Source organism: Anolis sagrei, chromosome 4, assembly GCF_037176765.1.
Source record: "Anolis sagrei isolate rAnoSag1 chromosome 4, rAnoSag1.mat, whole genome shotgun sequence".
Taxonomy (NCBI): Eukaryota; Metazoa; Chordata; class Lepidosauria; order Squamata; family Dactyloidae; genus Anolis; species Anolis sagrei.
The window spans coordinates 190,859,324-190,885,867 of NC_090024.1; the positions used below are offsets into that span (position 1 = coordinate 190,859,324).

The following is a 26,544-nucleotide window of genomic DNA, read 5'->3' on the forward strand; positions in this document are numbered from 1 at the left end:
TTCCAAGTCCTCTTCAACACTTCTATGGGTTGAAAAAAGTATATTTGCTTTTCATGGAAGCCTGCAAGAGCCATAGTTTGCTGCTAGTGTAACTAGTAATGTTTTGTAAGTTTCTTTGTAATGGTAGCTTTGTATACATATTGTCAGAAAATCTAATTTTAGGTTACATCCTTATCAATCCTAAATTTCTTCCCTTAAGAAAATAATGGAAAGGAATATAAAGTGCAACAACTAATGCAATGTTATGTTTTGAACAAGTAATGAAATAACTTAATGTTTTGCTTTTAAAAGTATCGTTCCCATCTCTTATCAAACTATTTATTGAGATCAATGACATCTATACTTTACGAGTGTCAATCTGGCTGCCATTTTTGATAGGTGGCTTTCTCAACCTTACTTGGAGAAGCCAGGAGATGAACCCAACACCATCTGTGTATAAAGCATGTGCTCTACAATCATATGGCACTTTCTCATAGGCTTCATTTTGGGTGGACAACAAATGGCTTCCCATCTCTTTACCATGAGCAGTTTTAAGGAATATTGTTCAGATTTAATTGAAGCAGATATGTGATGATGTACCACCATGCCACCCCGAAGCTAAGCAAAGTCACACAGGCAGGCCTGATCAGTACCTGGATGAAAACCATCAGGTATTACCAAGGATCTGCAGGCAGGGTTAGATTAGGATTCTGCTCAATGTCCTGGAAAACTAGAACAACAATACTAAACTAGATGTATTAATGACCTATTCGGTTTAAGGTAGCTTGCTGTGTAACATTAAAATAGAAAAGAGAAAGAGAAAACAGTTGCTTTATCATTTCAATACCATTTATTATTTTGTTGATTATTTCTCCTTGGCAAACTGTGTTTCCCTTCTCCTTCATGCCCTTTTTATCTGATCAAGGCAGTCTCAATGGAGCATTTGTGACCCAACAATATTCTAGCTTTATTTTTGGAGCTTTATCTGCCGCTTTTAATCTGATTCAGGCAAAGGCCAGTGCTATGCTTTTGGACTATTCATCCGTTATGCTAAAACTAGATTTCTAAGGACTGGGAAATCCTCCATGGCAGGTTTTTAGGGTGCATGGGGTGTTGGCAGAGAGATAGTGACCTCCTCGCTCCCACTGCTACCAGTGGAAGCAGCTTCCATCCATAGAAACACTGCTATGGATGTTGGCCCTAGTTTTTTATTCTACGACTTCATGTAAGAGTTCTGTCCTCATAACACTTTTCACCTTTGTCAACTTTCAGGAACATTAAAATCTTATCCATGGTTCAGAGCAAATCCGTCTTTGGCTGAGTGCAAAGTCACTCAGAAACAGAGTGGCTGCCAGATAAAAAGCTTCCAGTGCCCACCTGGCACCATTCAGCTCAACAGGATTTGGCATTTAATATCAGATTGCATGCCACGTGGCACTTTTAGTGCCCTCTGCAGTTTCAATTCAAAAATGGAGAAAAGATAAACAGCCATTCACTTAAGGTAGTGTTATCATGTATGATATGCTGTGGAAACAGGTCCCATTGTAGTTCATAATTATTCTTCACAAAGTAGAGTTCCAGAGGGCAAAGTATATACAAAAATACAAGCATACAGCCAACACCATTATGCAAGCTCTGATTTGATGGAATTCTGCAAAAATTCCAATGCTGAGAGGAATTACTGTGTGTGTGTGTGTGTGAATCTGAACAATAAGATGGGGCCAGGCAGCATTAAGCCAGACACTTCTACTATCACCACTTCCTTAAGGTTCATCTTCAGATAGTCTGGGGGATGGTCTGGTTTACAACAGTCCAATTGACAATAGTACGTATATCAAGCTAGGGAACATTATGCTTGCATGGCGTAGTGGTTTGAGCATTGGATTAAGACTCTGGAGAACAGAGTCTGAATCCCTGCTCAACCATGAATCCCTGCTCAACCCTGCTCAATCATTTAAATTTCTGGTGTGAAGGGGTATACATACTTTCATGTCACTTGTCATCTTATAGTGACTCTGAATTTCACAGGTTTTGGGGACAAGGAATACTAAGAGGCAGTTTGGTGTTGCCTTCCTCTGAAATACAACCTACAACAGCTGGTATTCCTTGCCTGCTTCCCATCCAAGGTGCGGTTCTGCATAGCTTCCAAGATCAAAAAGGATCTGGTACCTTCACGATATTTAGACTGTTGCTGAGCTCTTATGAAAACATATAATACCTGCTGTAGAAGTCAAAAGGTCTATCTAGACAAGTGGTACACAACCTGTGGCCCTCTGGGTGTTTTGAACTTCAGTTCCCAGAATTCCTGACCAAGCTGGCTAGGGCTTCTGGGAGTTGGAGTCCCAAATATCTGAAGGGGCGCAAGTTGCATACCACTAGTCTAGACAAATCTTCTCTTTCTACCATAATCATCCAGATGCTTATGGTAGGGGATGGATGTAGTAGTACCTTCTCAATTTTGTTTTCTGTCTACTACGCAATATTAAAGACAGTTCACAGTCATCATGACTCTAATTGATATCTTCACCTCCATGGATTCCCTTTTGACGCCATCCAAGTCTGTGGCCAAATTGTTTGATTTTTAAAAAAAATAGCGGTACTGTATTTTTAGGTGATTTTTAGGTGATTTGGCTTTGTATACAGACTGGAAATTGCTAAAACAGTTTTAGAAATCTTCTGAACAAAACCAGCAGAATCCCATAAAGTGTGTAATGAGAAACAACCCTTATGGATTTGTCTGTGTATAAAATACCAAAAGAAGAAATCAAAGCAATAGGAATTCCACAAAACATAGCAGCCATTTGGCTCTAATTCAAATCCAGAAATTGTTAAAATGTATATAAACAGAATTTGGAAACACTGCATTAAAATGCAGCATTGGTAACCTAAAGTGTGATGTTTCATCAAATCCTCTTGTCCAGAATGTTGCACCCAATAATGGTTACAAAGGAAACAGCAAGAGGCCTCCCCCATCAATTGTCCTAGCATATGGCATTCAGAGGCTGTCTTTGCAAATGGAGTCTACACATATTCCTTGTTCTAGCTGAGGAAGAAATACCTTCATATTCAATTATCTTTGGCAGTGAAACTATACAGGGCCTTCTTCACAGTGGCTCTTGGACTTCAGAATGGTCTCTTCCAGGCATCTCATTAGAGACTCTGTGGATATTTCTATGCCAGGCAAAGATCTGTCTGTTTGTTGAATTTATAGTTTTTAAAGCTGATAAGAAGAACACTGGAATTCCATTTTCTGTACCATTTATGTTAGAACCAAAAGTTTACATGTATACTTCACCATTCAGCGGGCCTCACACAGGTGTTTTAGTTTATCATTCCAGTTATGTAACACAGTTTAAAAATGATGGAGTATCAAGATCATTATTTCTTTTTCTAATGACTTAATAACTTTCATTGCTGGGCAGATCAAAACTTAGTTACACAGTTCCAATTTCAGTATTTTAAGACACACCAATTAGATTTAGCTCCACCGAGTGGGGAAAATCTCAACACATTTTCTAGTTTTCAGATAGTGATTGTTCAAACAACTCCTGTATGGTTATTCATTTTGATGTCAAAACCAGAGGCAGGGAAATAATAGGTTAACTACAACAAAACACTAGAAAGGGCCATCCAGCATCTTTGTTTTACTGATAGGCTTAATGTATTTCAGAGGAAAGCTTTATCTTCAAGGGCACACTCACGAAAAGATAACTTGATGAGTATGGCATTTATCAGGAAAGGATATAGTTTGGGGTATCTGCTAGGTTTGCAGAATTCTATCATGCATATCAAATAGGCACTGAGAGAGATATTTCTTAGCATAGGCTCAGTGTCTCATTACAGTATTCATTTGAGCCTGGCAGTTTTGGTAGATAAGACTATGAGATTATCACCCTTCTTGTGAGAAACTGAAAAGGGGAAATCATCCCCTCTATAAAAGTTTCTAGTAGAAAGAGGCTTGCATCTGCACAATAGAGAACACTTCGTGAAAACATCTGTTATAAACCAAATCTGCTATTTCAGATCACAGTCTCTGGTTTTGTTCTACAAGGGTTTGTTGACACTAGCCCAGATAAGTTTCCTCACTGGTGGGAGCAATGCTTATGACTTGAGATGACCTCCCAAGGCACACAGGTTTGGATTCTCCATGTTATTCAACACTTGCTGCATCCATTAACCGCTTACATTAGATACTTCAGTCCTTGGAGTAAGAATATTTTAGACCTTGCTAATCACCTTCTCCCATTACGTATCTATAAATAGGATAAAGTACTGCTCAAGTATAGATTTCACAAGGAACTCCACTGCAAGATCTGATAAAAGGTTATGCGAATCTAGCGACAAAAATGATACAGAAGTCTTGGGCTACAGGACAAAAGGAAGATACTATCAGAGTCAAGATAGTCACAGCTAAATATGTTGTTCTTGTCCACAAATCAAAACAAGCCACACCTTCCAAAAGATAATCATCAGATTTAATTTATTTCAGATACATTCTTAGTGCACATTAAAATAAGACACGAGCGCTCCTCGATCACATGGCACTGCTAATGCTCTTTGCTTTGAAGGCTACACTTAGATGAGACATAAAGAGGAAAGAAACAGAGGTACACAGCAGGAGCCACTTGAAGAAAAATCACAAAGCAACTTGTACAGCCAGAGCAGCTGGGCATCCCCAAGTGCCTTTCCTGCCACAGAGAGTGTCAGTATCAAAGACATTAAGTACAAGTAACTATGAAGAAAACTGCACATGGTAAAAGCTTGAGATTTGCCTTGCTAGTTGGACTTTTCAGAAGAAATCACTTAACTGGGGAAATGGGACTTCCTTTCTGCAGTGATATTTCTTTCGGTATACTGAGTAAGTTAAACAGTGACTCATATTTCCTAGGTTCTAGTCTGGTAACATATCTAACATAAATGCATCCAGCCAACAAAGGTAACTGCGGGATTTCAGAATTCCAGAAGAAGCTGAAAAGTCGTGAAGAAGGATACAACCATGAGGTGGTCACAGTTCACGTGAGACAGAGGTCCTGCACTTTTAACACCTGTGTATGAAGAAAAATACTGCCAGATTCAGGTTCCCTGGTCATTGGAAAAGAAATGGCACTATACATCATTGTTATCGCTATTTAGACACAGCTTTGTTCTGTTTTTCCACCATCCAAGAACACAACAAACACATGTAAAGTAGTGTAGGGCGGGCTATACAGAAAATTTACAAATAAGGCCTCTTCTTTCACACAAGAAGCAAGACAGTTACCCAACCAAGAAGTACAGACACATCCACTGTGAGTTAATGAAGCATATATTAGAAATCACAGACATCTCATCCCTTTCATACCAAGTGTAAAACAAAGAAACAACCAACCAAAGATTGTATTCAATGTGCAAAGCAAAGTCTATAATAATTCTTGGCACTTATGTCACGCAAACCCTATGTAAACACCTTCCACATAACTGCACAGCCATGATGAGAAAACCTGTACTGGGTTCATTTTTGCCTGCCCCAGTGTTGGGAAAAGCAAGGCAACCTCTTCAGGGGAAAATGATAGCAACCCAAGTTAGTCCAACAAAGGACATCACTTGGTAACTGACAGAATTAATATGTTGAACTCAACTGTCCTTCTCATAGCACCTTAAAAGAAGGTAAATATCCACTTTGGATGCCAAGCACCTTGTGTCAAGAGATGGGGCAGCGTGACCCATTATGCCTATGAGGTTTATTGAGATTGCCTAGAAGGCCACAGAACTTTCTGTTTTGCTAGCTTTGTTTTTATTAAGGCTAATGTGACACATGAAAGTAAATGAGAAAATCACAATTTCTCTTCACATCTCTGAACCACACATTCTGTAAATGGTTGCTCAAATGTGCAAATCAAAATATAAAACAAATAAAAGCCAACACAGAGAGATTAGGAAACAGAGAAATCATTTTCTAAAGCCTAGACAGGAGAACTACTAAAATAATTGTTTTGAAAATTTATATTTACTTTTAGATGTTGACAGAGGACTGAACTGAAGCATTAATTTCTCAAATCAATGTCATCCTAATTTATATCAAATAGATTATTACAGGTTTCGTAAATAAGTTTGGACTGAAGTGGAGGTATAGAAAGACTTTGGGATAAAAAGAATGAGTTTTTAAAACCCTCTCTTTAGAAATGTTGCTTTTTAGAATTCTTCCAAGCAAAGCAATCCTGTACCCTTAAAAGCTCCATGAGACAGGCACGTTCCACACACATCGCTTTCATGATTACTACATTGTTATCATGGAGGGAAGTGCCACCTTTTGGCATCATGCTTCTCATGCACCTATACAGAGAGCCCTCTGTCAAAAACAAGTGATGGCAACCTTCCACTTCTTGTCAACCTTACACTTGTTCTCTTGACAATAAGACCAATTATAACTTGTCTTGGAAACGTCTTTGTTGGCATAGCACAGATGGGTGTGAAACAGGCCCGTAGCCAGGATTTCGTTTCGGGGGGGGGGGGGCTAAAAAATTTTCAGGGGGGGTTTCGGGGGGGCTGAGTTTCGGGGGGGGGGCTGAGTCTGAGTGAAAGAGGGTCTAGCCTAGCAAACCTTTTGTATCATTACCCCAATACCCCCATACATATGGGATATATTGAGAATGGTGATCAAATCATGATATTAATAAACATAACAGTTTAAATAATGCACCAGTAAGGCCTTTTCACGAACCACCATGAGAATTTCGGGGGGGGGGCTGAAGCCCCCCGAGCCCCCCCCCCCCCCCCGGCTACATGCCTGGTGTGAAAACAGCCAATGTCTACCAAAATTAATAGTCAGAAAATACAAGACAGACACTTAGGAAAGGTTAACAATAGGCATACACTTCATAAAGACAACGCTGGGGGGCAGCAAGCTAAAGCCAGTTTTATGGAGACTGCGGATTCGCTGTCTCCACAAAATACTTTAGCCATGCTAAACACAGTCTGGTGCTCAATCATTTAAAATCTGGGCTGTGGACATTTCATGTCTTCAAGTTTGTACCAAGGATCTAAAGAACATCAGATTTCAAAAGCAAAATCCCAGCTCTTCTGATAAGTAAACAGTTCCAAATAGGTCATTGCCTCGTGAAATCCAATGAGGGCTTTTCTCCCCTCCCTCTAATTATTCTTTTGCAAAATCCTCGGGTAAAAGAACCCAAAACAGAAATCATGGAGACCTCTGTGCTATTTTTTCCTTCTCTTTCCCAACTATTGAATGGCTATTGTGCGAGATCAGGTATTATTTCCTAGTCACTGCTTCCAAACCAAAGTTATTTGATCATTAATTAACTCTTATATTCCCTAATTATGAGGCTGCACTAGCACTAATTCTTTATGTTAACTGAATTGATAAATCAGGTTCGCTAGAGACAGTCTGGCTTGCTATTCACACCAAGTTGTGATTAAAGACTATCTGAGAAATTGATTCACTTCTCTGGATTTGTACTTACCTGTCCAATATCTCATTACAAGCAAGCCATTAGTTACTACTCATCCATGAGCAACAGGACACGAATTCAGGAAATGAACTATAAGCCATTATAAGCAGTGGAAGTATCACAGTTATTGAAACTAGTTTACAGTGGCAATTAGAGACAAGCAATTATTTTGATTCTACGTAAAAGAAATAAGAGAAGGCATTTTCTCACTAGTTTTAGCAATGTATGAAAAGAGAGAGTGTCACAGAAAATACCTAATGATGAAAGGCCATTCCTCATTAACATCTGTTAATCAACTTCTGTTGTATTTGTGGTGTAGCACTTAGAAAGGCATTGGTAATGAAGCAAAATTAAATTCATTATTCAATGAATCTGATTAAAGATGAAAGTGTACTGACCACTTAAGCTTCTCATGGCTGGTGGCTTGATCGCTAAAAACAACTCTTAAAAGCTACCCCTTACCCTGAAAACAACAACAGCAAAAACAGCTCTGGAAATTATGAGGTGTGAGAGGGCAATGCATCTATATGCCTTTTCTTCCAGAAGCAAAAAGAAATGTCTGTACCTTTGAATTCACCTGCAATCCAAGCACGTATCACATACATTGAGGTGCCTTGGGGGGCTACCACCTCTATTGAGGAGTACCAACAAATTACAACTACTGCTAGGAGAGCTTCTAACCCCCATTTCTGTAAAGGCTTAATACATGGTGAGTTTTCAAGAGATCCCTCACTCATACAGTTGGCTGACTTGACAGCACATGACAGCAGCAAGAGAAGCAGGTAAATGATTATTCTTGGAGAAGCTGCACTTGGGGGCAAAGAAGCAGCAGCAAAAATGGGGGTGTGTGAAACTGCCATGTGCATATTCCTTATTTTAGAGTTATCTTCCTTCTAAAGCAAATGTGAAACCAATTGCTATGTTCACACCTACCTCAAACAGACAAGAGTTCTTTCTCCTACCCTGGGCATTCCACAGATATATAAACCCCATTTTCCTAGTTTCCAACAGACCTCAAACTTCTGAGGATGCCTGTCATAGATACAGGCGAAACATCAGGAGAGAATGCTTCTGGAACATGGCCATACAGCCCGTAAAACACACACAACAACCCAGATGTGGAACCATCATTTAAAGCTGAATTTGTCAGCTAAGTTATGTAAAAGGCTGTGTTTAGTCTTCAGACTCATTACTCACAAATGCTGCATTAGGATCCACTCATAGTCAAATGACAAGAGCTGGACACAATAACACAAGGCTGAGGGAGAGAGGTTCCAAATGACACCAGGAAAGCAACAAACCACATCTGTATTTAAATCTCTTCCTAGCACTGACACTATGATAAAGTTGGCTTCTCACAAAGACACTGTCAGACAAGTAAGAAAGGAATAGCAGCAGTCTGTGAAAGGCGTTTTTTAAAAAAGTGTTTTTGCAATATACAATCCAGTGGTTCTTTTTGCTGAAATGCCAAGGGAAAAGGTAAAACTAAGATAAAGGGATGTGAGCTAGGAAATTGGACTTCTTTACATGTAGAATTATATCTGGGAATTATATTCATGAGATCAGACCCATTCTTACATTCATTTCCCAACTGAAATGGATTCATGGCTCTCCCTCCTCAGTGATCCACTTTGATAGGCACCATTAAAGCAACGGGATCTAATCCAACACTCTAGGCTCGATCACGCTTCCCTCCCATGAAAAGAAGATCAAACCACAAAGCATTTTACTTTTGCTTGGCACTTTAACTCAGAGGCATAATTATAAATAAATAAATAAATAAATAAATAAATAAATAAAGTAGAGGTGGACCCCTGACCAATAAACAAACATATAAATACATAAATACATAAATAAATACATAACTAAATATTTCAAAAAGAAATATCCCTTTGTACATCTTCAAAAACAAAGAAGGATAGATAAAGCACTCTCTGTCCATCGTTCTACCTCTACCATCAAAAGTTTGAATAGTTTTTGCTCATTACTTTGCAATGTTTTGCTTTTTTTCCAGACCCAACACTTCCAATCACTAGTGGTTTAAAACTGATCCCACAAAAATGGGAAGGAAGGATTTCCAGATAAGATTCACAAAATAAGAGAGGGAACAGGTAGTATTTCTAATGTTACTCCTCCAGTTAATAACCAAAGTTTTCATCCACTTGGCAGGGCTTCAAAAACTATATGGCAGGAGAAATGGGGGCGGGATGGAAATGGGAAGAGGCACAGAGAGGCTACATTTCTCAAGTTAACCTTATGGAGCTATCCAAGTGAGTCACACTGAGAAACACAGGGCACAATGGGAAGATGCCAGATATGCAACATGATTAGCTGAAGAGCAGGAACAAAAGCCACAATGTGGTGCTTGGGTTTGGCATCCCTCTTATAGAGGGAGGTCAGTGCTATTATGCCGCGTTTTCCTAGAAGTCCCATCATCCCTAGGCAGTGCCCTCTGCAAGCTGGACATGGCTGCTGTCTTTTTAAGATCAATGACCGCGTAGGAATCCGTCCTGCGGGCTGGGTGGGCAGCCGAACGTGGGGCACGGGGGACTGGTGTGCTTTGGCACCCTTTGTGGGGGTCATCCTCCAGTTCCACCTGGATATAATTGAGCTGCCTCGGCTGCTCCAAACAGGGTCGTCGGAAGTCAAAATTGAAGACGTTGGGTGTGCAACTGCGGCGGCGTTGTAAACAACCGCCCCTATGCCGGCCTCCATGCAGGGCAGCACTTTCTGAATTCATGTAGTTTCGCAAAGGGTCCTCCTCATCCTCCAGCTCAGGATAACCATTGGGCGAAGGTGTCATTGCATCTCCAGAGTCCTCATCATCTTGCTCTTGTCTCAGTGGTTGGCACTCCCACACAGGTGGCAGTGAGGGCAGGTTCTCATAGTGTAGTAGGGTGGTCCGACGATGGGAGCAACTGGGTGGATTCAGATCTTCTCGAGCTATTTTCAAGCGCCCACTTCCCCGGCGATGCAAGGTACCTCGAGCAGGCAGGAGGCCATTGATATTCTCATAGACATACTTTGGGGTAAGGCACTCGTCCTTGCACTCATTGTTATTGTTGTGGGTACAGATATGCCCTGTGCACTCCCAATGGGGTCGGCAGAAACCATCACATTTCATCATGTGCCTGTAACCAGGAGGAGGGCCCAGCACAAACTTCACCTCTCCTGGCTGTAGGTATATCTGAGGATTGCGATCCTCCAAAGAGCAGCTATGGCTGGGATGAGAAACAGGAGGATGGACTTCAGGCAGAGTGTGCATGCAGTGGTGACCCCTCATGTCTTCCTCACCACCACCTGTGTTCACATATGTGTGAGACTGCAAGGAGAGAAGAAGGAAAGTTGGAGGTTTGTGAGGAGGGAAACAATGTACAAGTGCCAGGAAGCATATTCATGAGGACAGGCTAAGGATCAAGGTATTAACTTAGGGTGTTAATGTAATGGAGGGAAGAACATGAGGGACGTGTGACAATAGGGTCAACAGATGAGGCAAACACATGATGGCATATGACATCTCTTATTCAACTTACCTTTCACTGAATTTTAAATCATTCCCTCTCCCAAAATAAGATAGGTTTGATCTAAGCATAAAGCTAAATGGGTAAACACCCATTGAAAACAGTGGAATTTTCTTCTCAGAGTGCATCTACTGAAGTACCATGGTTCAATGCTATGAATTCATGGGAGTTGTAGTTTTACAAGGTCTTTATCCTTTTCTGCCCAAAAGTGCTAGTGCCTCACAAAGAACAAATCCCAGGATTTCATAGCACTGAGCCATGAGAGTTAAGATATTTCCAAACTACAATATTTCTACTGTGTAGATACACCAAAGAAGCATGCACAGCAATGGGTTGAGTGTGAATCAGTTTTAGAAGTTTGTGTATTCCTCTTGACTCAATAGTCACTGGGGAATCTCAAATGGCAGTGATGTCTTTGGTGTACTTTTTACCAACTTAGTGAAATACATCTAGCAATCCTATCAGGGGAGAATTTATTTTCCTTAAGTTGTCCATTCAGACTTCTGATCTCTGGTAATGCAGTCTATATAAGACTTCAATTGAAGATGGATCAAAAATATCAATAAGTGCAAAATGCAGTTGCCTGTATAAGAAGAATTGACAAAATGCTAGTCAGTCAGTCAGTCAGTAGCCTTTATTTTGGTCAACAAACCCTCGGCCAAGCAAAATGCTAGTCAATCAATACATCTATCTTCTATAATATGCCCAGTGCACTGATTGCTGATGTTTCTGGATTCCATTTAAAGTGCTGCTATTTAAAGCTTAAAGCAAAGTGGTACCTAATTACCTGAAGGGCTATTTGCTTGTATCAGCCTGTCTACAGCTTGGCTATACATGTGACATCAGACTTACGTATCTGTTTCTAAGAGCAACTACACTGGGGAACATGAGGAAAAGGCAGTGCTGCAGAGGCTTGATGGGTGCATGTATGCTATAGAATTAATGTCCTTTGACACCACCTTAACTGCCATGGTTCAATGCTATGGAAACATGGGAGTTGCAGATTTGGCAAGGTTTACTTCTTCTTTGTCAGAATGCTGGTCCCTCAACAAACTATAAATCTCATTATTTCACAGCATTGAGCCATGGCAGTTAAAGTGATGTCAAATTGCATTAATTCTACAGTGTAAATGGACCCTAGGGTTCAAGTTATATTGTGTAGTTTTAGCTATAATTGTTGGCTTCTAGAGTTTTTACCTGACCAGATGTTTTTTGCTGTTTTTAAAATTATTTTTAGTATCGATGCATTCAGGATTTATTTTTCTATTATTTCTTTGTAAACTAGAGCCTGTCTTGAGAGGATTTTTCTCTAAAAGCAACTCTATACCTATTATATATAATAATTCCTTATACAGATTGAATTTAGTTCCTACAATCCAAGGCAGTTAAAACACACATTTTCAGTTTCAGTCTTCTGGCATACCTCGTGCAAAAACAGCATTAAAAATCTAATTTTTAAAAATCTGTTTAAATTCTCCTCATTTCTCTTTTTGCACCTACCCACGTTGCAATTCTCATTGCAAAATGACTGGGTTAAAAGCATCTAAATAACAGGGTTGCATAAACATGGTAATTTATGCTACTAGAATAGTTATAAAGAAACATACCACTACCAATGAGTATGAAAATGTCATTATTTATGTAGAGAGGTGCAGTTTTACCTCTTAATTGAGAGGTACAGACATTACAGTTTTCTCATATATAGGGATGAATGATATCCCACCATGCCTATCAATTTAAAAAAAAATGACAAAGAATAGGTGTCTATTTCCTTAAGCAGGTTCTACTTTGCTAGCACATACGAACACATATTCTGCCCATCATAATGAGAACTTACTTGATCATCAGGCACAATGAGGGCATGTGTGGAGTCCTCACCAACTGAAGAATGCCTTAAACTCCCCATGGAGGTATGCCGGACTGCAGGACAAGTTGTGGCCTCAGCAGGAAAGCTATGGAACCCATTTGGAAACCCTGGAACTGAATATGCTAGAGCTGGAGAAATATGAAATTAGTGTTAAAGAGTGACTATGGCTATCAGAACTCCAAAACTAACTTTAGATGAGCCTATGTCTACAGGCCCTTCTACATAGGACCAAAGCCCATGATTGGTTCTGGAGTAGCCGGGGGCGTCCAACCGATGTCTCAGGCTAATCTGGATTAACCCAGAGTAAACCAGGTTTACTCCAGGTTTAAAAAAACACCTGAAAAGATCAGGAGTTTTTAATAAGGTCCAGATCTTTGCAGGTGTGGGCCCTGTGATGGCTGAGTCTCGGGTTTGCCTTCTGTAATCCTAAGGGTCAATCTTCAGTGCCATCTCAGTTTTTCAGGTTCTAGGAGCCCAAAGAACCAAGATGGTCCCAGATTATCTGCTTAGAACTAGGTCATATGGCAGTGTAGACTCATATAATCCAGTTCAAAATAGATCATCTGGGATCAAATACTGGATTATATGTCGATGTAGATCCAGCCTGGAAGGGCCTTGTCTCTCATATATTCTCTGTTCAGAAGCAGTAAAGAGGATAACCACTGTATGGGATAGCATACATTTTACCAATCAGGCCAGATTACTTTCCTTAGTGAAATGTTGAATTGCCTAAAAAATGGATTATGTACACAGAAATTGTTTCAACACTGCAGAATAATAACAGTTTGACACCACTTTAACTGCCTTGGCTGTGTAATGCTATGGAACCTTGAGATTTGTAATTTGGTGAGCTAAGTTAGGGAGGCACCAGTGCTCTTTGGCAGAGAAGGTTAAAGATCTTATAAAATTTCAACCCATGACTCCAAAGCATAGGGTCATAGCAGTCAAAATGGTGTCAAACTGCATGAATTCTACAATATAAAAATTACACAGAACATAAATCTTCTGTTATAATAGTTGGAAACAAGGTATCACATGAGTATGCAGTTTAGGACTGATTTTATAACAAAAGAGGCATGAGGATTAACAGTTAACATAATCCACATGATGAATCATATAGGCAAGGATAGTGACTTATATGGGGCCCATAAGTGATCCCGCTTGAGGAAGGTCAATACAATAATCCTGATACAAGAGCAATGAACTTCCCTCATGGTGCTACAGTGTCTCAGTCCCACAATGGAGATGACTGGTCTTGGATGGGAGCCTACTGAAATAGGATATTTGACCCTGCAGAATAGTCCAGTTCCTAGTGGGAAAAAATCATGTTTGAGATATATATAATGTAAGTGCTTTAAACATGTGAGCACTGTACCGTTGGGTGTCTGGGGTGTCCGGGGCAGTTCCATTTCAGCAGCATGACTGTTCCTTGTGATGATTACGGGCTCCTCCACCACATTAATACTGTTACATTGCATCAAGTCCTGCAGCAAATTAAAAATCTCTTCTGCTCTTGAGCATTTGAAAGCAAAAATTCCTAGAGTATTGAGGAAAATGGGCAAAAAAGTCAGTTTTAATACCAGCTTACTAGCTACGGGCAGCATTTCATTAGAGCACATCTTGTCTTATGAGGTCCGTTGGTGGATAAAGTTATTATTTGTTAGTTTGTTAGTTAGTTTTCTATTGTGCTCATAAGATATGATCAGATAACTCAAGCTTTAGTACAAAGGCAGTATAAAAACTTAAGAGAGAATGTAATGCTAAGTCCAGCAACAAAAGTAGAATGAAAATAAATTAAGACTAAAAATCAGACACATTTCTCTCATATGCCCAGCTAATGTCTTAAAATATGGGCCTAGTGAGGAAGATCTTCCTTCTTAATCAGTAACCTAATTTCTTTGAATCAGGACCTCTAGATATATTGGTTACCACTTTGGGGAAACAGTGCTCCTTGACCCCAAGCCATTTAGGACTTGAAAAGGAAAGCTAAGCTTCTTAGGTACAGCATCTTCTGAAGACAGCGATTTCCAGCCACCAAATCAAGGCCCAACTTGTTTCATGTACCCCTCTGGTTAGGAAAGAAGCTGTTATATAAGGTATTTGAAGATGTTTGAGCACACTTCATTGGCACAGCATGTTGAGTGCAAATTCTCTTGTCACAAGCAAAGAACAATAAATAATTGCTGGCTGATCAAAAGGCACAATTTATCATCACTGCCATGCTATTGGGACTTTTCCATCTGAAATAATTTCTGAACACATAATTCTAACTTAATTTTCTCAGTTATTCCATCCTTAACTTTTCCCTCCATTCCTGACATATTAAACAGGATCTACACTGCCATATAATGCAGTTTCAAACTGCATTATATGGCAATGTAGATCTAGCCAATTGTCAAAAAGAGGGAAACACAGGGGGTGGGGAGGAGAGATTGGGGAGAAGGAAGTAAAGGGGGATATAAGTGCATTTTTAAAATACACAAAAATTTAATGTCTAGCAAATTAAAGGCAGAATAGGAAATTTACAGAAATCCCACAACAGTAGGGATAGGGCACAAGGAAGAAAACAGGCAATCTCCCATCACATCTGTTAGGGCCTGATCCCTTCCTGTGAATCTCAGCAATCTTTTTATTGATTTACATGAACTGAAATGGGTTCTTCAGGGGGAGAGATAATATATCCATTTGATTGCTTATTCAATGGCAATAGCAACCCTCCATCCTGTAACATATTTCAATCAATTGCCTGAGTATGCTGAACAAACCAATCGGACTCAGGCACGCACAAAGTACGCACAAAACTCCCATAGCAACGAGGAAAAGGACATGGCAACAACAGTTGCTATTCTGAAGAAAAATGTTCTTGCTGATGTTTTCTTTTTCTTTTTGAAAGCCAGATCACACACACATTGCTCCATTTCTACCTATCTTCCCTTGTATAAAAGAGCAAGAAAAATGATTCTGTGCAACAAGGACACAAGAAAAACAAAGATTGGAAATCTAGCTGAGTGAAGTGGGGGAAGCTTACACAGACAACATATATCCACCTTAATATGAAAGCCTATGTTATAGCCATGGTTATTGTTGTTTTTGTTTTGAGATTGATTTTTGCATCAAGATAGTGAGCACACAATTTGGGAAATATCAATGCTCTCTTTGAGAAAACAATGCCTTGCAAAATGGAGAGTCAACAAAAAACACGCACACATACATGCATGGTTTTCCTGCTTTCCCTTCCCATATAAAATATGGCACTGCATAACATTAAAAAGAATATTAATGTAAAGCATATGTATTAATAATAATAATAATAATAATAATAATAATAGTGATAGTGATAGTAATTTATTTGTACCCCACCATCATCTCTCCAGAGGGACTTGGGGCAGCTCAGAAGAGCACATTCAAAGTGCCAGCCATAGAATAAACTATACATAAACCTCTAAAACAACATCAACATCAACTACTTGCTCTTTCTAAAACAGAAACTGAAATTAATTGTTTAAAGAGGGCTTGCTGATCATTCTTACCAGATCTGCATTTATCCATCTCTAATACAGACAGAGCATCTTCTATCCAAAATGCTTGGGACAAGAAATGTTTTAGATTTCAGATTCCGGGAGATTTTAGAATATCTTATTTCCACATAGGGACAAGCGATGTAAGTCTAAACTCGAATTTATTTATTCTTCATACACACCTTGTACACATAGCCTGAAGGTAATTTTATACACAATATTTGTAATAATGTTGTACATGAAACTAAGTTTGTGTGCACTTAAACACCAGAAAGCAAAAATGTCGCTATCTCAGCTGCCCATGTGGACAATTTTGGAGGATTCTGGATTTCAGATTTCTGGGTAAGGGATGCTCAACCTGCACAGATGTACTGTATGTAAGCATACCTCAACAGACACTCGCTCATGTTTTAGGACAACTATTCTTATACTAACATTTACCTGAAACCAGTAATATAAGTTTATCCTTTATATCATACTGGAGTAGAACTGTTCCTACACAAGAACCACGTGTGAAATCCGATGTTATCCTAATATCACAGATATCTGCAGTCTGAATACTTTGTCCCTGTTCAGAAATCAACATACCCTGTCCAGTCAGGCAGCGACGTCCACTCTCGAAAGAAAAGAGACTGGAATCATAGCCATATCGACGTAAGCAGAGGTATGGCCACCGAACGGCATCACGTTTGTGCGTGTGCAAAACAAGCTCCCTCTGGGTCAACTCCATAATCCCTGAGCCCAACTCGTTGCCTTCATCATCAACATTTGTCACCTGTAGGAACGGCAAAAACCACCATCTGGAGCTCCAGGCATTATGCCAAATAGCATATTAGTACACAGACCAGATACTGTACAAAGTCAGATGCTGGCAAATTGTTTTTGCTTAGGAAAGTACACAGCTTCAGAATTCCTACCTTGACTCTTGGTCTTGTTAAATATTGAAATCTTTTAAAGCATGCATTTTAATTATTTACATCTTAGTTTATTAATTGGTTTTAAATGTGGTACATATGGTGTGTTATTTGTTTATTTGGTTTATAATATTTTTGTAGTATTTCATGTTGTTTATTTTAACATTGTACCCCACTTTGAGTCTCAACCATGAAAGAAAAGCAAGATAAAAATAATAATAATATAATAATATTAATGTCCCATGGGCTGCATACAGCCCAAGAAGGCTATGAATACAGCCCAATGCATAGCTGCGCCCGTATCTCGGGAAGTCTGACTTGGCCATGGTGGTACACGCTCTTGTCACATCCCGCCTGGATTACTGCAACGCTCTCTACGTGGGGCTGCCCTTGAAGACAGCCCGGAAGCTTCAGCTGGTTCAGCGTGCGGCAGCCATGTTACTAACTGGAGCGGGTGGCAGGGAGCACACAACGCCCTTCTTGTCCCAGCTCCACTGGCTGCCGATTTGCTACCGGACCCAATTCAAGGTGCTGGTTTTGGCCTACAAAGCCCTAAACGGTTCCGGCCCAAAATACCTTTCTGACCGCATCTTGGCCTACGAGCCCACGAGGACCTTGAGATCGTCTGGGGAGGCCCTTCTCTCGATCCCGCCTGCATCACAGGCACGGCTGGCGGGGACGAGGGAGAGGGCCTTCTCGGTGGTGGCCCCCCGGCTGTGGAACACTCTCCCTGCAGACATCAGACAGGCGCCCTCCCTCATGTCCTTTCGAAAAAGCCTTAAGACCTGGCTGTTCGAGAGGGCATTTAATTAAGTGCTAAGCAACAAACAATACGGTAATGAGAACTGGAATGGTACAAGGAATATGAGACTGGCTATGATTCCACTAAGAGACGAAGCGGATTTTTGTGTAGTCTGTAATTGTTGTATAGTTATATGTTGTTGATACTGGCCTTTTGTAATTGTCTTTTATGTGTACTGTACACCGCCATGAGTCGCCCGTATGGGCTGAGAATGGCGGTTAATAAGTGCATCAAATAAATAAATAAATAAATAAATAAATAAATAACCGTAAACTTACTTAAAACATTATGAGATTTTTGGTACCTCAACTCTGTGGTTCTCAAGCACAAACTTTGTATGCATCAATGGAACAGAATGGAATCATCAGAGTATGTCACATCTACAAATATTGTCCATAATTCTTTTTCTTCCAATGTGGCCCAGGGAAGAAGAAAAACAAAAACAAAAACCTAGACATCTCTGCATTAAAGGATGCCTTTAATGACTGGGAGAATGTATTGATATGATACAAATTGAGACTTAAGAGTCCACTCTATGAAAATATTCCAGGTAACCTCTACAAAGATTTATGCCTCATGCATTTGCTTTTAATGCTTTAGCTGTATTTGGGAAATAGACATACTATAAACGTACCTACGACCAACTGCTAAAAGCTGACAAAAAGTAAGCAACCTTTTTTGTAACAATATTTTGACAACAACCACAGCAAAGATAACCAAGCATTTTTGTGATATTTACAAAACAATATTTGTTTGTTTATTTGTATTGTTTATCATTGTGACTGAAACTGGGCAAGTTACCAGATGAGAAACTCTAAGATCCAGATAATATCCTTAGATAATTCCAACTAAAATTCCACCAAATAGTGACCAAGTCCTTCATAACACTTCATTAGGGTGGATATTACACAGTGTGCGTGGGGGGGGGGGGGGGGGTCATGAAACAGGAAGACTTTTTGTGTCTTCTGCATTGGACTTGACTGAAATACACTTAGCACAACAGTTTCCTCTCTCACAGATTATCTTAATCACATGGCTAATACATGGCATTTTTTAGTTTCCCTTATCCAAAATGTTTGAGACCAGAAGTGCTTTGGATTATGGAATAACTGTATTGCATATTGTTTATGTTTAATTTACACCTTATATGCATAGCCTGAAAGTAATTTTATACATTTTAAAAAATGTACATAAGACAATGTATATGTACACTGAACCATCAAAAAGGAAACTTATTACTATATCAGCTACCCATGTGGACAACTTTGGATTTTGGTGAATTTCAGATTTTGGAATTCTGAATAAGGGGTGCTCAACCTGAAACTCCATGTCAAAGACATACAAGAAGCACAGCTATTTGCAAACCTAAGGGGCAAGAATACAAGCTGAAGATAAGTGGATAAAATAATGAAAGCTAATGTGAGTAAATTCAATTAAATTACCTTAAATTTGGTGGGGTGATTATCCGGAACCCTGTCTTTGCATGGACAGCTACAACAAGTCCCCATAATGTCAACACCCTGTAGAAGTCCTAAAATGCAAGGAGGGAAAACAATATTGTGAAGCTTGAAGAATAAAACACAGTTCATCTCCTCTCATCAAAAGCTTGCAGATGTTTCATAAGACAATTTCATGGGAGAAGGGAAGGAAAAGCGAACAAGGGGAGCAGCAGCAAAGTGGCAAATAGGGAATATGTTTATCAGTTTTAATTGTTCATATTCCATTAGTGTTGAGAAAAACAATAAAAGGGCAACAGATGGTGACTAAAAGAATAGCTACACCAGGCTTGTAGCCAGAAAAAAATTGTGTGCATGTGTAGAAACAATTTTTATTTTTTGGCGAATCATGAAGAGTAGGTCCATAACACAAAAAATTTAAAACAGGAAATGATGCAGAAATCTGAAGAAGCTTCTTCACTTTCAGAAAAAAAAACTGATGACAGAAGCTTTCTTAGGATGTGTATGATTACTACAAATTCAGCATTCAGAACAGCTAAAACAATGTGTCCAGCTTTGGAAGAGGTCTCACAGTTGAATAGAGGACTCTCTTCAAGTGTTGTCACCACCACACTGTACAGTTCAACAAAACATAAAACCACATCATGTCACTCAATCCAATGAGTTTTGCAATGCAGCAACAGGTTGTTTGCTCTTGACTCAGGGAAACAGTCTTTTACATTTTTCTTCAATAGTTCTAGTCCAATGGATGATGCTCTAAAGAAATTGCACACATATGATATTGTTTCTTGGCAGTTTCTGACAGGTGGAATGTTGCAAGTCTTTGCTAAGACTAGATTTAGTGAGTGAGCACTGCAGTGGATGTAGACAGTCAATGGATACTTCTGTGATATAATTGCCTGTGCACCACTAAAATGACCACTCATATTAGCAGCTCCACCAAAACCCTGTTGACACAAGTATTGCAAGTTCTGCCCATTTTTTTAGTGTTTTCAAAAGTGCCTGCAAGTCCTCCATCTGTCATATCATTTATCTTCACAAAACCTATAAAGTCTTCTCCTATTCCTGCAGCTTCAACATCAGTGTACCTTACCATGAGCAATAACTATTCTGAGGTACTCGCATCAAAGTTTAATCTGCCAAAACAGATAAATACTGTGATGCATTGCATATTTCAACAATTTTTGGACTATCTTGTCACCACAACTGTTTATGAGTTCATTTTGTATTTGAGGACCAATATACTAGGTATTCATAGTTTCAGTTTCAAGTTGAATTTTCAGATGTCTCCTGATCTGGCATGAGATCTCAACAAGACCCTGAAATTACCATCATTGTACAAAGGTTCTTCACAGGTAATAGGATCCTGAATCACAGCTCCATCTTAAGATCAGTTCTTGTCGGCCACAAACGACAATAATTTCCACAACTGGAAGAAGTTTATTTTTGTTTCCTTATCTTTGCTCCTGTTTTATGGTTTCTTTGTCAGGGTTTGGCTTAGATGAACCAGTGGTAGACACCTCCATTTCCATATTTTCCTCAGTTTTCACCTGCAATCCAAGTGTGCATGTTCTGGAGTCTTCATCAGTACCAGCTGCAGCAATGGTTCTCAACCTGCTGCCTTCTTGGTCTTCAATATTTGGCTTTTTCTTTTTTGTCATGAACCCAAAAACGTTCCATTGCTTTGATAGATGTATGGGTGTCTTCTGGAATCAGGTTGATGAAAGGAAACATTAACAGCAACTAACAGGGCTTTAAGTCTCAGAACAACAACTCAAGCTAGCAGATAACTGCACAGTCAAACAGCTGTGTTTGGAATGACCCACAGTTGATTTCATGCCTTCATTTTTTTACCCCAGGGCCAGGAGCAAGAAGGTGGATGTAAGGGAGAGCTCAGAAAGGGGGGAGAGCAAGACAGTAGTGACGTGACTATTCTCAGTTGTTGAGATATTTTAATATTTCAAAATATTAAAGAAAATTACATGGAGTAAAAAACAAATAAAATCACATAATAAAATCTATAATTGTATTCAAATTTCACAAAAAATGTTGATTAGAATAAAGAGTTAGAGCATTTTGAAAAATCTCTTATACAAATACTTTCACTTCAAATTGGAATATCTAAAAATCAGGATCTATGAGCCACACATATTATTACATTTTTAGAAACTAAATAAAAATACTTTTAATTGGTACCTAGTTATTAAAAATACTTGATAGTTTAGGGGAAATTAAAGTACAATCTGCTAAAGCAAGCACAAATTATCATAGTTGTTATATACTTGGAAAAACCATAATATGTATTTAAACTTAAGCTTTTCTTATGGATTTTAACCTGGGGAGTGCAAATCTGATGTCAGTTTTGGTGGATTATGTTGTCTTTGAATTGAAAATGTTGACTTAACATCCACAACATCCAAACTTGGTCACTTCCACTATGTCAGCTATTGCTGTTATTGCCATGTAAATTGGTGGTATGGTTAGTAATGATAGTGTGAATAAATTATCAAAATTTGGTTAACCAGTTAAAATTCATGAGTAAACCAGGTTTTTTTTAACCTGAAATTTTTCAGGAGGAGGGTTTGCACCTTTAAACTCCCCTCCCCAGCCCCTTGGGTAAGGGCTTGACCTACAATATTCTTGGACAACTTAATTGCTTGGATGCACTTTGTTATTAGGCTCTATGATAAATTTCAGAGGGAAAATGCGAGAAAGAAAAAAAATCTGGATTTTTCAATACCTTGTTTAAACTCTACCCAGCCATGGCTGTTAGTGGTTTTTATGGGGACGGGAGGGATTCCCACTTTTTCTCCCACAGCCCTCTGCTGGGAGTCATGGTAACCAGGACGTCAAGAAGACACCTACATCTTCCTGGAAACCATGTCATCTTTCACCTGATGAGAGAGTCAAGAGAAACAGAACAGAGATGCAACATTTGGCATTCAAAAGACAGCAATCTCAAAGATGGGAACCTATACAATCATAATTCTTCTCTTTAGGATTTCAGATCAGAAATCTGCACCATCATATGTACAAGTTTATATTTGCAGGGGAAAGTGAGGTACAAATACTTCTGCTTTGGATTTAGAGTAATGTCACATTAATATTTTACAGTGTTCTGGGCTAATTTCCTTTTACAGGGGAAAAACCATAAAGTAAAGATTTAGAAGTGTCCCTCCACATTTGTAAGTTTAACATTTGCAGATTGATTGTTCACAAATTTGATTAGTATCTTCTACAGAATTCACTGTAAATACTGCACAACAGATTTGTGTAAATGTCTCAAAAACCACCACTGTGATGTTCAGAAGACTTTATTGCCAAATTTTCCAGGACCCCAACATTGAGCTCCATATGGGGTCAGGGCCCACAGTTTATGAAGCACTTTTCTAATGCAATGCTACAGTCAATTTCTGCCAAAACTGAACACAGATTTACAATAGAGAACCTAGATATTCCTGGAGAGGTATTCACTCAGGTAAAAAATAGTATTTGTCTTTTTATTTGTGCGCCCACTGTACATACAGAGTAACTTTTAGGTTGGGGAGAAATACTAATCAATTGGTTTGTTTTAATTCCATGAAGAAAAAAATAAGGCTGGATCTATATTGCCCTATATCCCAGGATCTGATCCCAAATTATCTGCATGTCTGAGATTATTTGGTAGTGTAGACTCAGGGCATTTCCAGACAGCGTCAAAATACAGGTTTTAAAACTGGGGCAAAAAAACTGGGACCTGACAGCAGGTCCACACACAGACCTGTTCATCCTGGGAAATGATCCCCGCCATCCTCACATCTTCCTTTGAAGCGGATCATGATGGAGGGAGGATGAGGATCATCCAGGTGAAGTTTGTTTTTTTAAAATATATGTCTGAAATATGCCGGACCTCATATGCAACCAAGCAAAAACTTTAATGTACACACAAGCATATTTCTTATTCTCTCTCCTCACCCAACTTTAAGCCCTATTTAATATTATAAAGATCAAAAGAAAGGAATGGTTTCAGAGAGTTCTAATTGCTGTTCAATTGTGCTTCTCTTGAGCCACATGTGTATTTGTGGCTCCTTTTTTTGACAGCCCAATCAGCTGTTTAAAACATGCATGTTTGCTGGTGCGGACTACAAAAGGTGAAGGGAAGGCAATCATGTGTTTTGCACCAAGGTGCACGGTTTTGGGGCAGAATTGGGATTTAGGCACCTTTTTAACACGTGCTTTTCAGCTGTTACACCAATTCCACTCACACTTTGTCTAAATGTCATTTAGCTACCCCCCTTTATCCCAGTTACTTCTGGGTTTTTAGACATGTGCAGCAGGGTGTCATATAATCCAGTTCAAAGCAGACAATCTGGGATCAGATCCTGGGATATAGGATGGTGTAGATCCAGCCTGACAAAATTGGTTACTGTGCCATAGCACAGTATAATCCGCTAAGAAAGTTGGGTGTGAAGCCTCCCGTTCTTTTGTAAGGGTAAATATCTTACATAATTTAGTAACAAATGCCTTGTTAAAGCCACACATGCATCCAAGAACAGCATCCAAGCTGGCTCTACACATCTGTGATGGCTAGAGGTGCAGGCCCCCCATGAAAGTGAACAACAACAACATTGCAAACCCCTCCTCAAAACATTCATGCTACAGACTCCTGTCAACAGTATCTGCCTGCCACTCTCTTTCTCACCTTGCCACCAGAATGCCATGAACACATTTGAAAACCCCTTTCAGTTAATCAATCTCCTTGCCCCTCATCTTTTCCTCCAAATTCACCTTTTTTCAATCTCCTGTGCTTCTAAGAGAGCCAGCCAGATTTTAAAAGCCTTTCCAGCCTATCAATTTTCTCCCCAAACTCCTCTTCCTCCCAATCCACTTCCCCTCAATCTCTTGCCCTTCCAACAGAACCATTTAAACGAGTCTGCTGGAACAACGAGAAATTGAGATGTATGGGCTGGAAAGGTGGCAGGATTGCAATGGTTGAAAATGCTTGCTACTCTCAGGGAGGTGACTGGTTTTAACACCTTTAAAATGGAAAATGAACTAACAAGCCTATAGCTTCCTGGTTTTTCAACAGAAACACTATCTGCATTTCAAACTCTTTGAAGCTCACCTGTCTTCCATGTTTTTGCTGGCTGTTTCTCCTGCAGTCTCCAGCTTGGCTACAAATTACAGTTCTTTTGCACAGGTTTGAAGTGCCAAACATTCTGCAACCAATTAATATACAATAAACATCACTAGGTATTCAATAGAAAAGCCCTTCAGATTATACCCTTAATGACTCAGAATACTTTCACAATGGCAATATGTACACAAACACGTTGAGCATGGGTTAATGTTAATCTAACATGGAAGATGTGGAAGTATGACATATTCAGGAAATTTCAAACAAAATATCAGTGACTCCTTTGAACAGACTCTGTACCTTCCACTCACTTCTGTTCAACAACACAGTACAAGCCCTGTATGCTTGGGGGATATGTTCCAACCTCCCCACTCCCCATTGATACCTAAAACTGGGGATAATTGCAAAACCTGTATCTTGACTATACTTGGGGCATAATTTGATATAAAATACCACTGGAGGACTGAGATAGCCCCCTCACAAAAAAAAAAAAACACTTCAAGGTGGAGAGAATTTTTTTTGTAAGTAAAACTGTTGATATTGAGTCCACGGATGGGGGTGAGGTTGTACTGTAATTGAAAATAAACCAAAAAAAAATATTATTACTCAAAATTCCAACATGTTTTATAACCTTATATTAAGGGCCAGAAAGCGGTCTACTTTGCAACAGGAGAGGAATACCTAGCAGTAACATACAGCCAAGCAAACTTTCTTGAGGCAGCATCCTCAAGCAAAAGATAGAATTACAAAACTTATTCATAACAATTATGTTTATGGATTATACCATCTACGTAACTAATTAACTACGTAACTAACTTTAAGAGCTCCCTATGCACTTAAGTTGCATTTGATAATTGCCTTCAAGTACCTCTGTCTGGTGCAAAATTAACACTTGCTACATGCAAAATGCTGATTGCAAATCAGAAAAGAGCACTCCCTCCACAGCATTGTATCTTTGCTATGCTACATTGTACAAAATCTTTGTTCCCATAACTATGATCTGCAAATCAACTTCAAACTTCAAACTCAGTGCTACGGAACCATGGAAGTTGTCGTTTGGTGATACACCAGCACTCTTTTCAGAGAAAATGAAAGACATTTTAAAACAACAACTCCCATGATTCCATAATATTGAACCATGGCAATTGAAACGGTGTCAAACTACAGTGTAGTGTATTCTGCAGTGTAGATGCACCTTTTGTGTAATATGAAATATGTTTGAAACAGTAGGACTGAAAAGAACCATAAGGATTTTTTTTTCTGTTCGGAGCAACTTGAGACACTGCAAGTCACTTCTGGTGGGAGAGAATTGGCTGTCTGCAAGGACATTGCCCAGGGGACACCCGGATGTGTTGATGTTTTACCATCCTGGTGGGAGGCTTCTCTCATGTCCCTGCATGGGGAGCTGGAGCTGACAGAGGGAGCTCATCTGCACTCTCCCTGAATTTGACCCTGCGACCTGTCGGTCTTCAGTCCTGCCAGGACAATGGTTTAACCCATTGAAAACTGTGATGATTACATGGGGATCTTCAAAAGCTTTCCTAGCTAAGAAGTCATAGCAGAAAGACCTTATTAATGCACAGAGATTACAATCATATGGAGCAGATGCTGAACCAAATGTGAAATGACTTCAAAATCAAGTATTACTTTTCAATGACAGGTTTTTTATGCATCTGTTCTAAATTGGTTTTATTTTGAAATGTGCAGTGAATTCCTCAAAACCTGCTGTGGCCAAGAACAAGAGGTCCAAAAGTGGGCAAAATAGCCATATGGTGAAATGTTTAACCATAAAATAGCTAATGCAATCAAATTTGCACAAAAGTTTTAAACCATGTGTTTCAAGGATAAAACTAACCTCTCACTGCTACAGATCAAAAAGAAATATTTTCCATTTGCAGAGGGAGGCTCAACTGCTGTCATTT

The 26,544-nt window shown here is 39.3% G+C and overlaps 1 protein-coding gene across 1 annotated transcript in view; it reads right to left on the minus strand.

The window, feature by feature from the left end:
* Positions 1-6,736: 6,736 nt before the first annotated feature.
* The window catches only part of FRS3 (fibroblast growth factor receptor substrate 3), a 29,400-nt gene continuing 9,592 nt past the window's right edge, over positions 6,737-26,544 (minus strand). Inside the window, exons 2-8 of the mRNA XM_060773061.2 lie at positions 24,611-24,704; positions 22,247-22,400; positions 19,492-19,580; positions 16,922-17,108; positions 14,191-14,352; positions 12,786-12,943; positions 6,737-10,749 (exon numbers count right to left, since the gene is read on the minus strand). Coding sequence (XP_060629044.2) covers positions 9,811-10,749; positions 12,786-12,943; positions 14,191-14,352; positions 16,922-17,108; positions 19,492-19,557 — 1,512 coding nt within the window. The 5' untranslated portion in view covers positions 19,558-19,580; positions 22,247-22,400; positions 24,611-24,704 and the 3' untranslated portion in view covers positions 6,737-9,810. The remainder of the gene's footprint in view (positions 10,750-12,785; positions 12,944-14,190; positions 14,353-16,921; positions 17,109-19,491; positions 19,581-22,246; positions 22,401-24,610; positions 24,705-26,544) is intronic.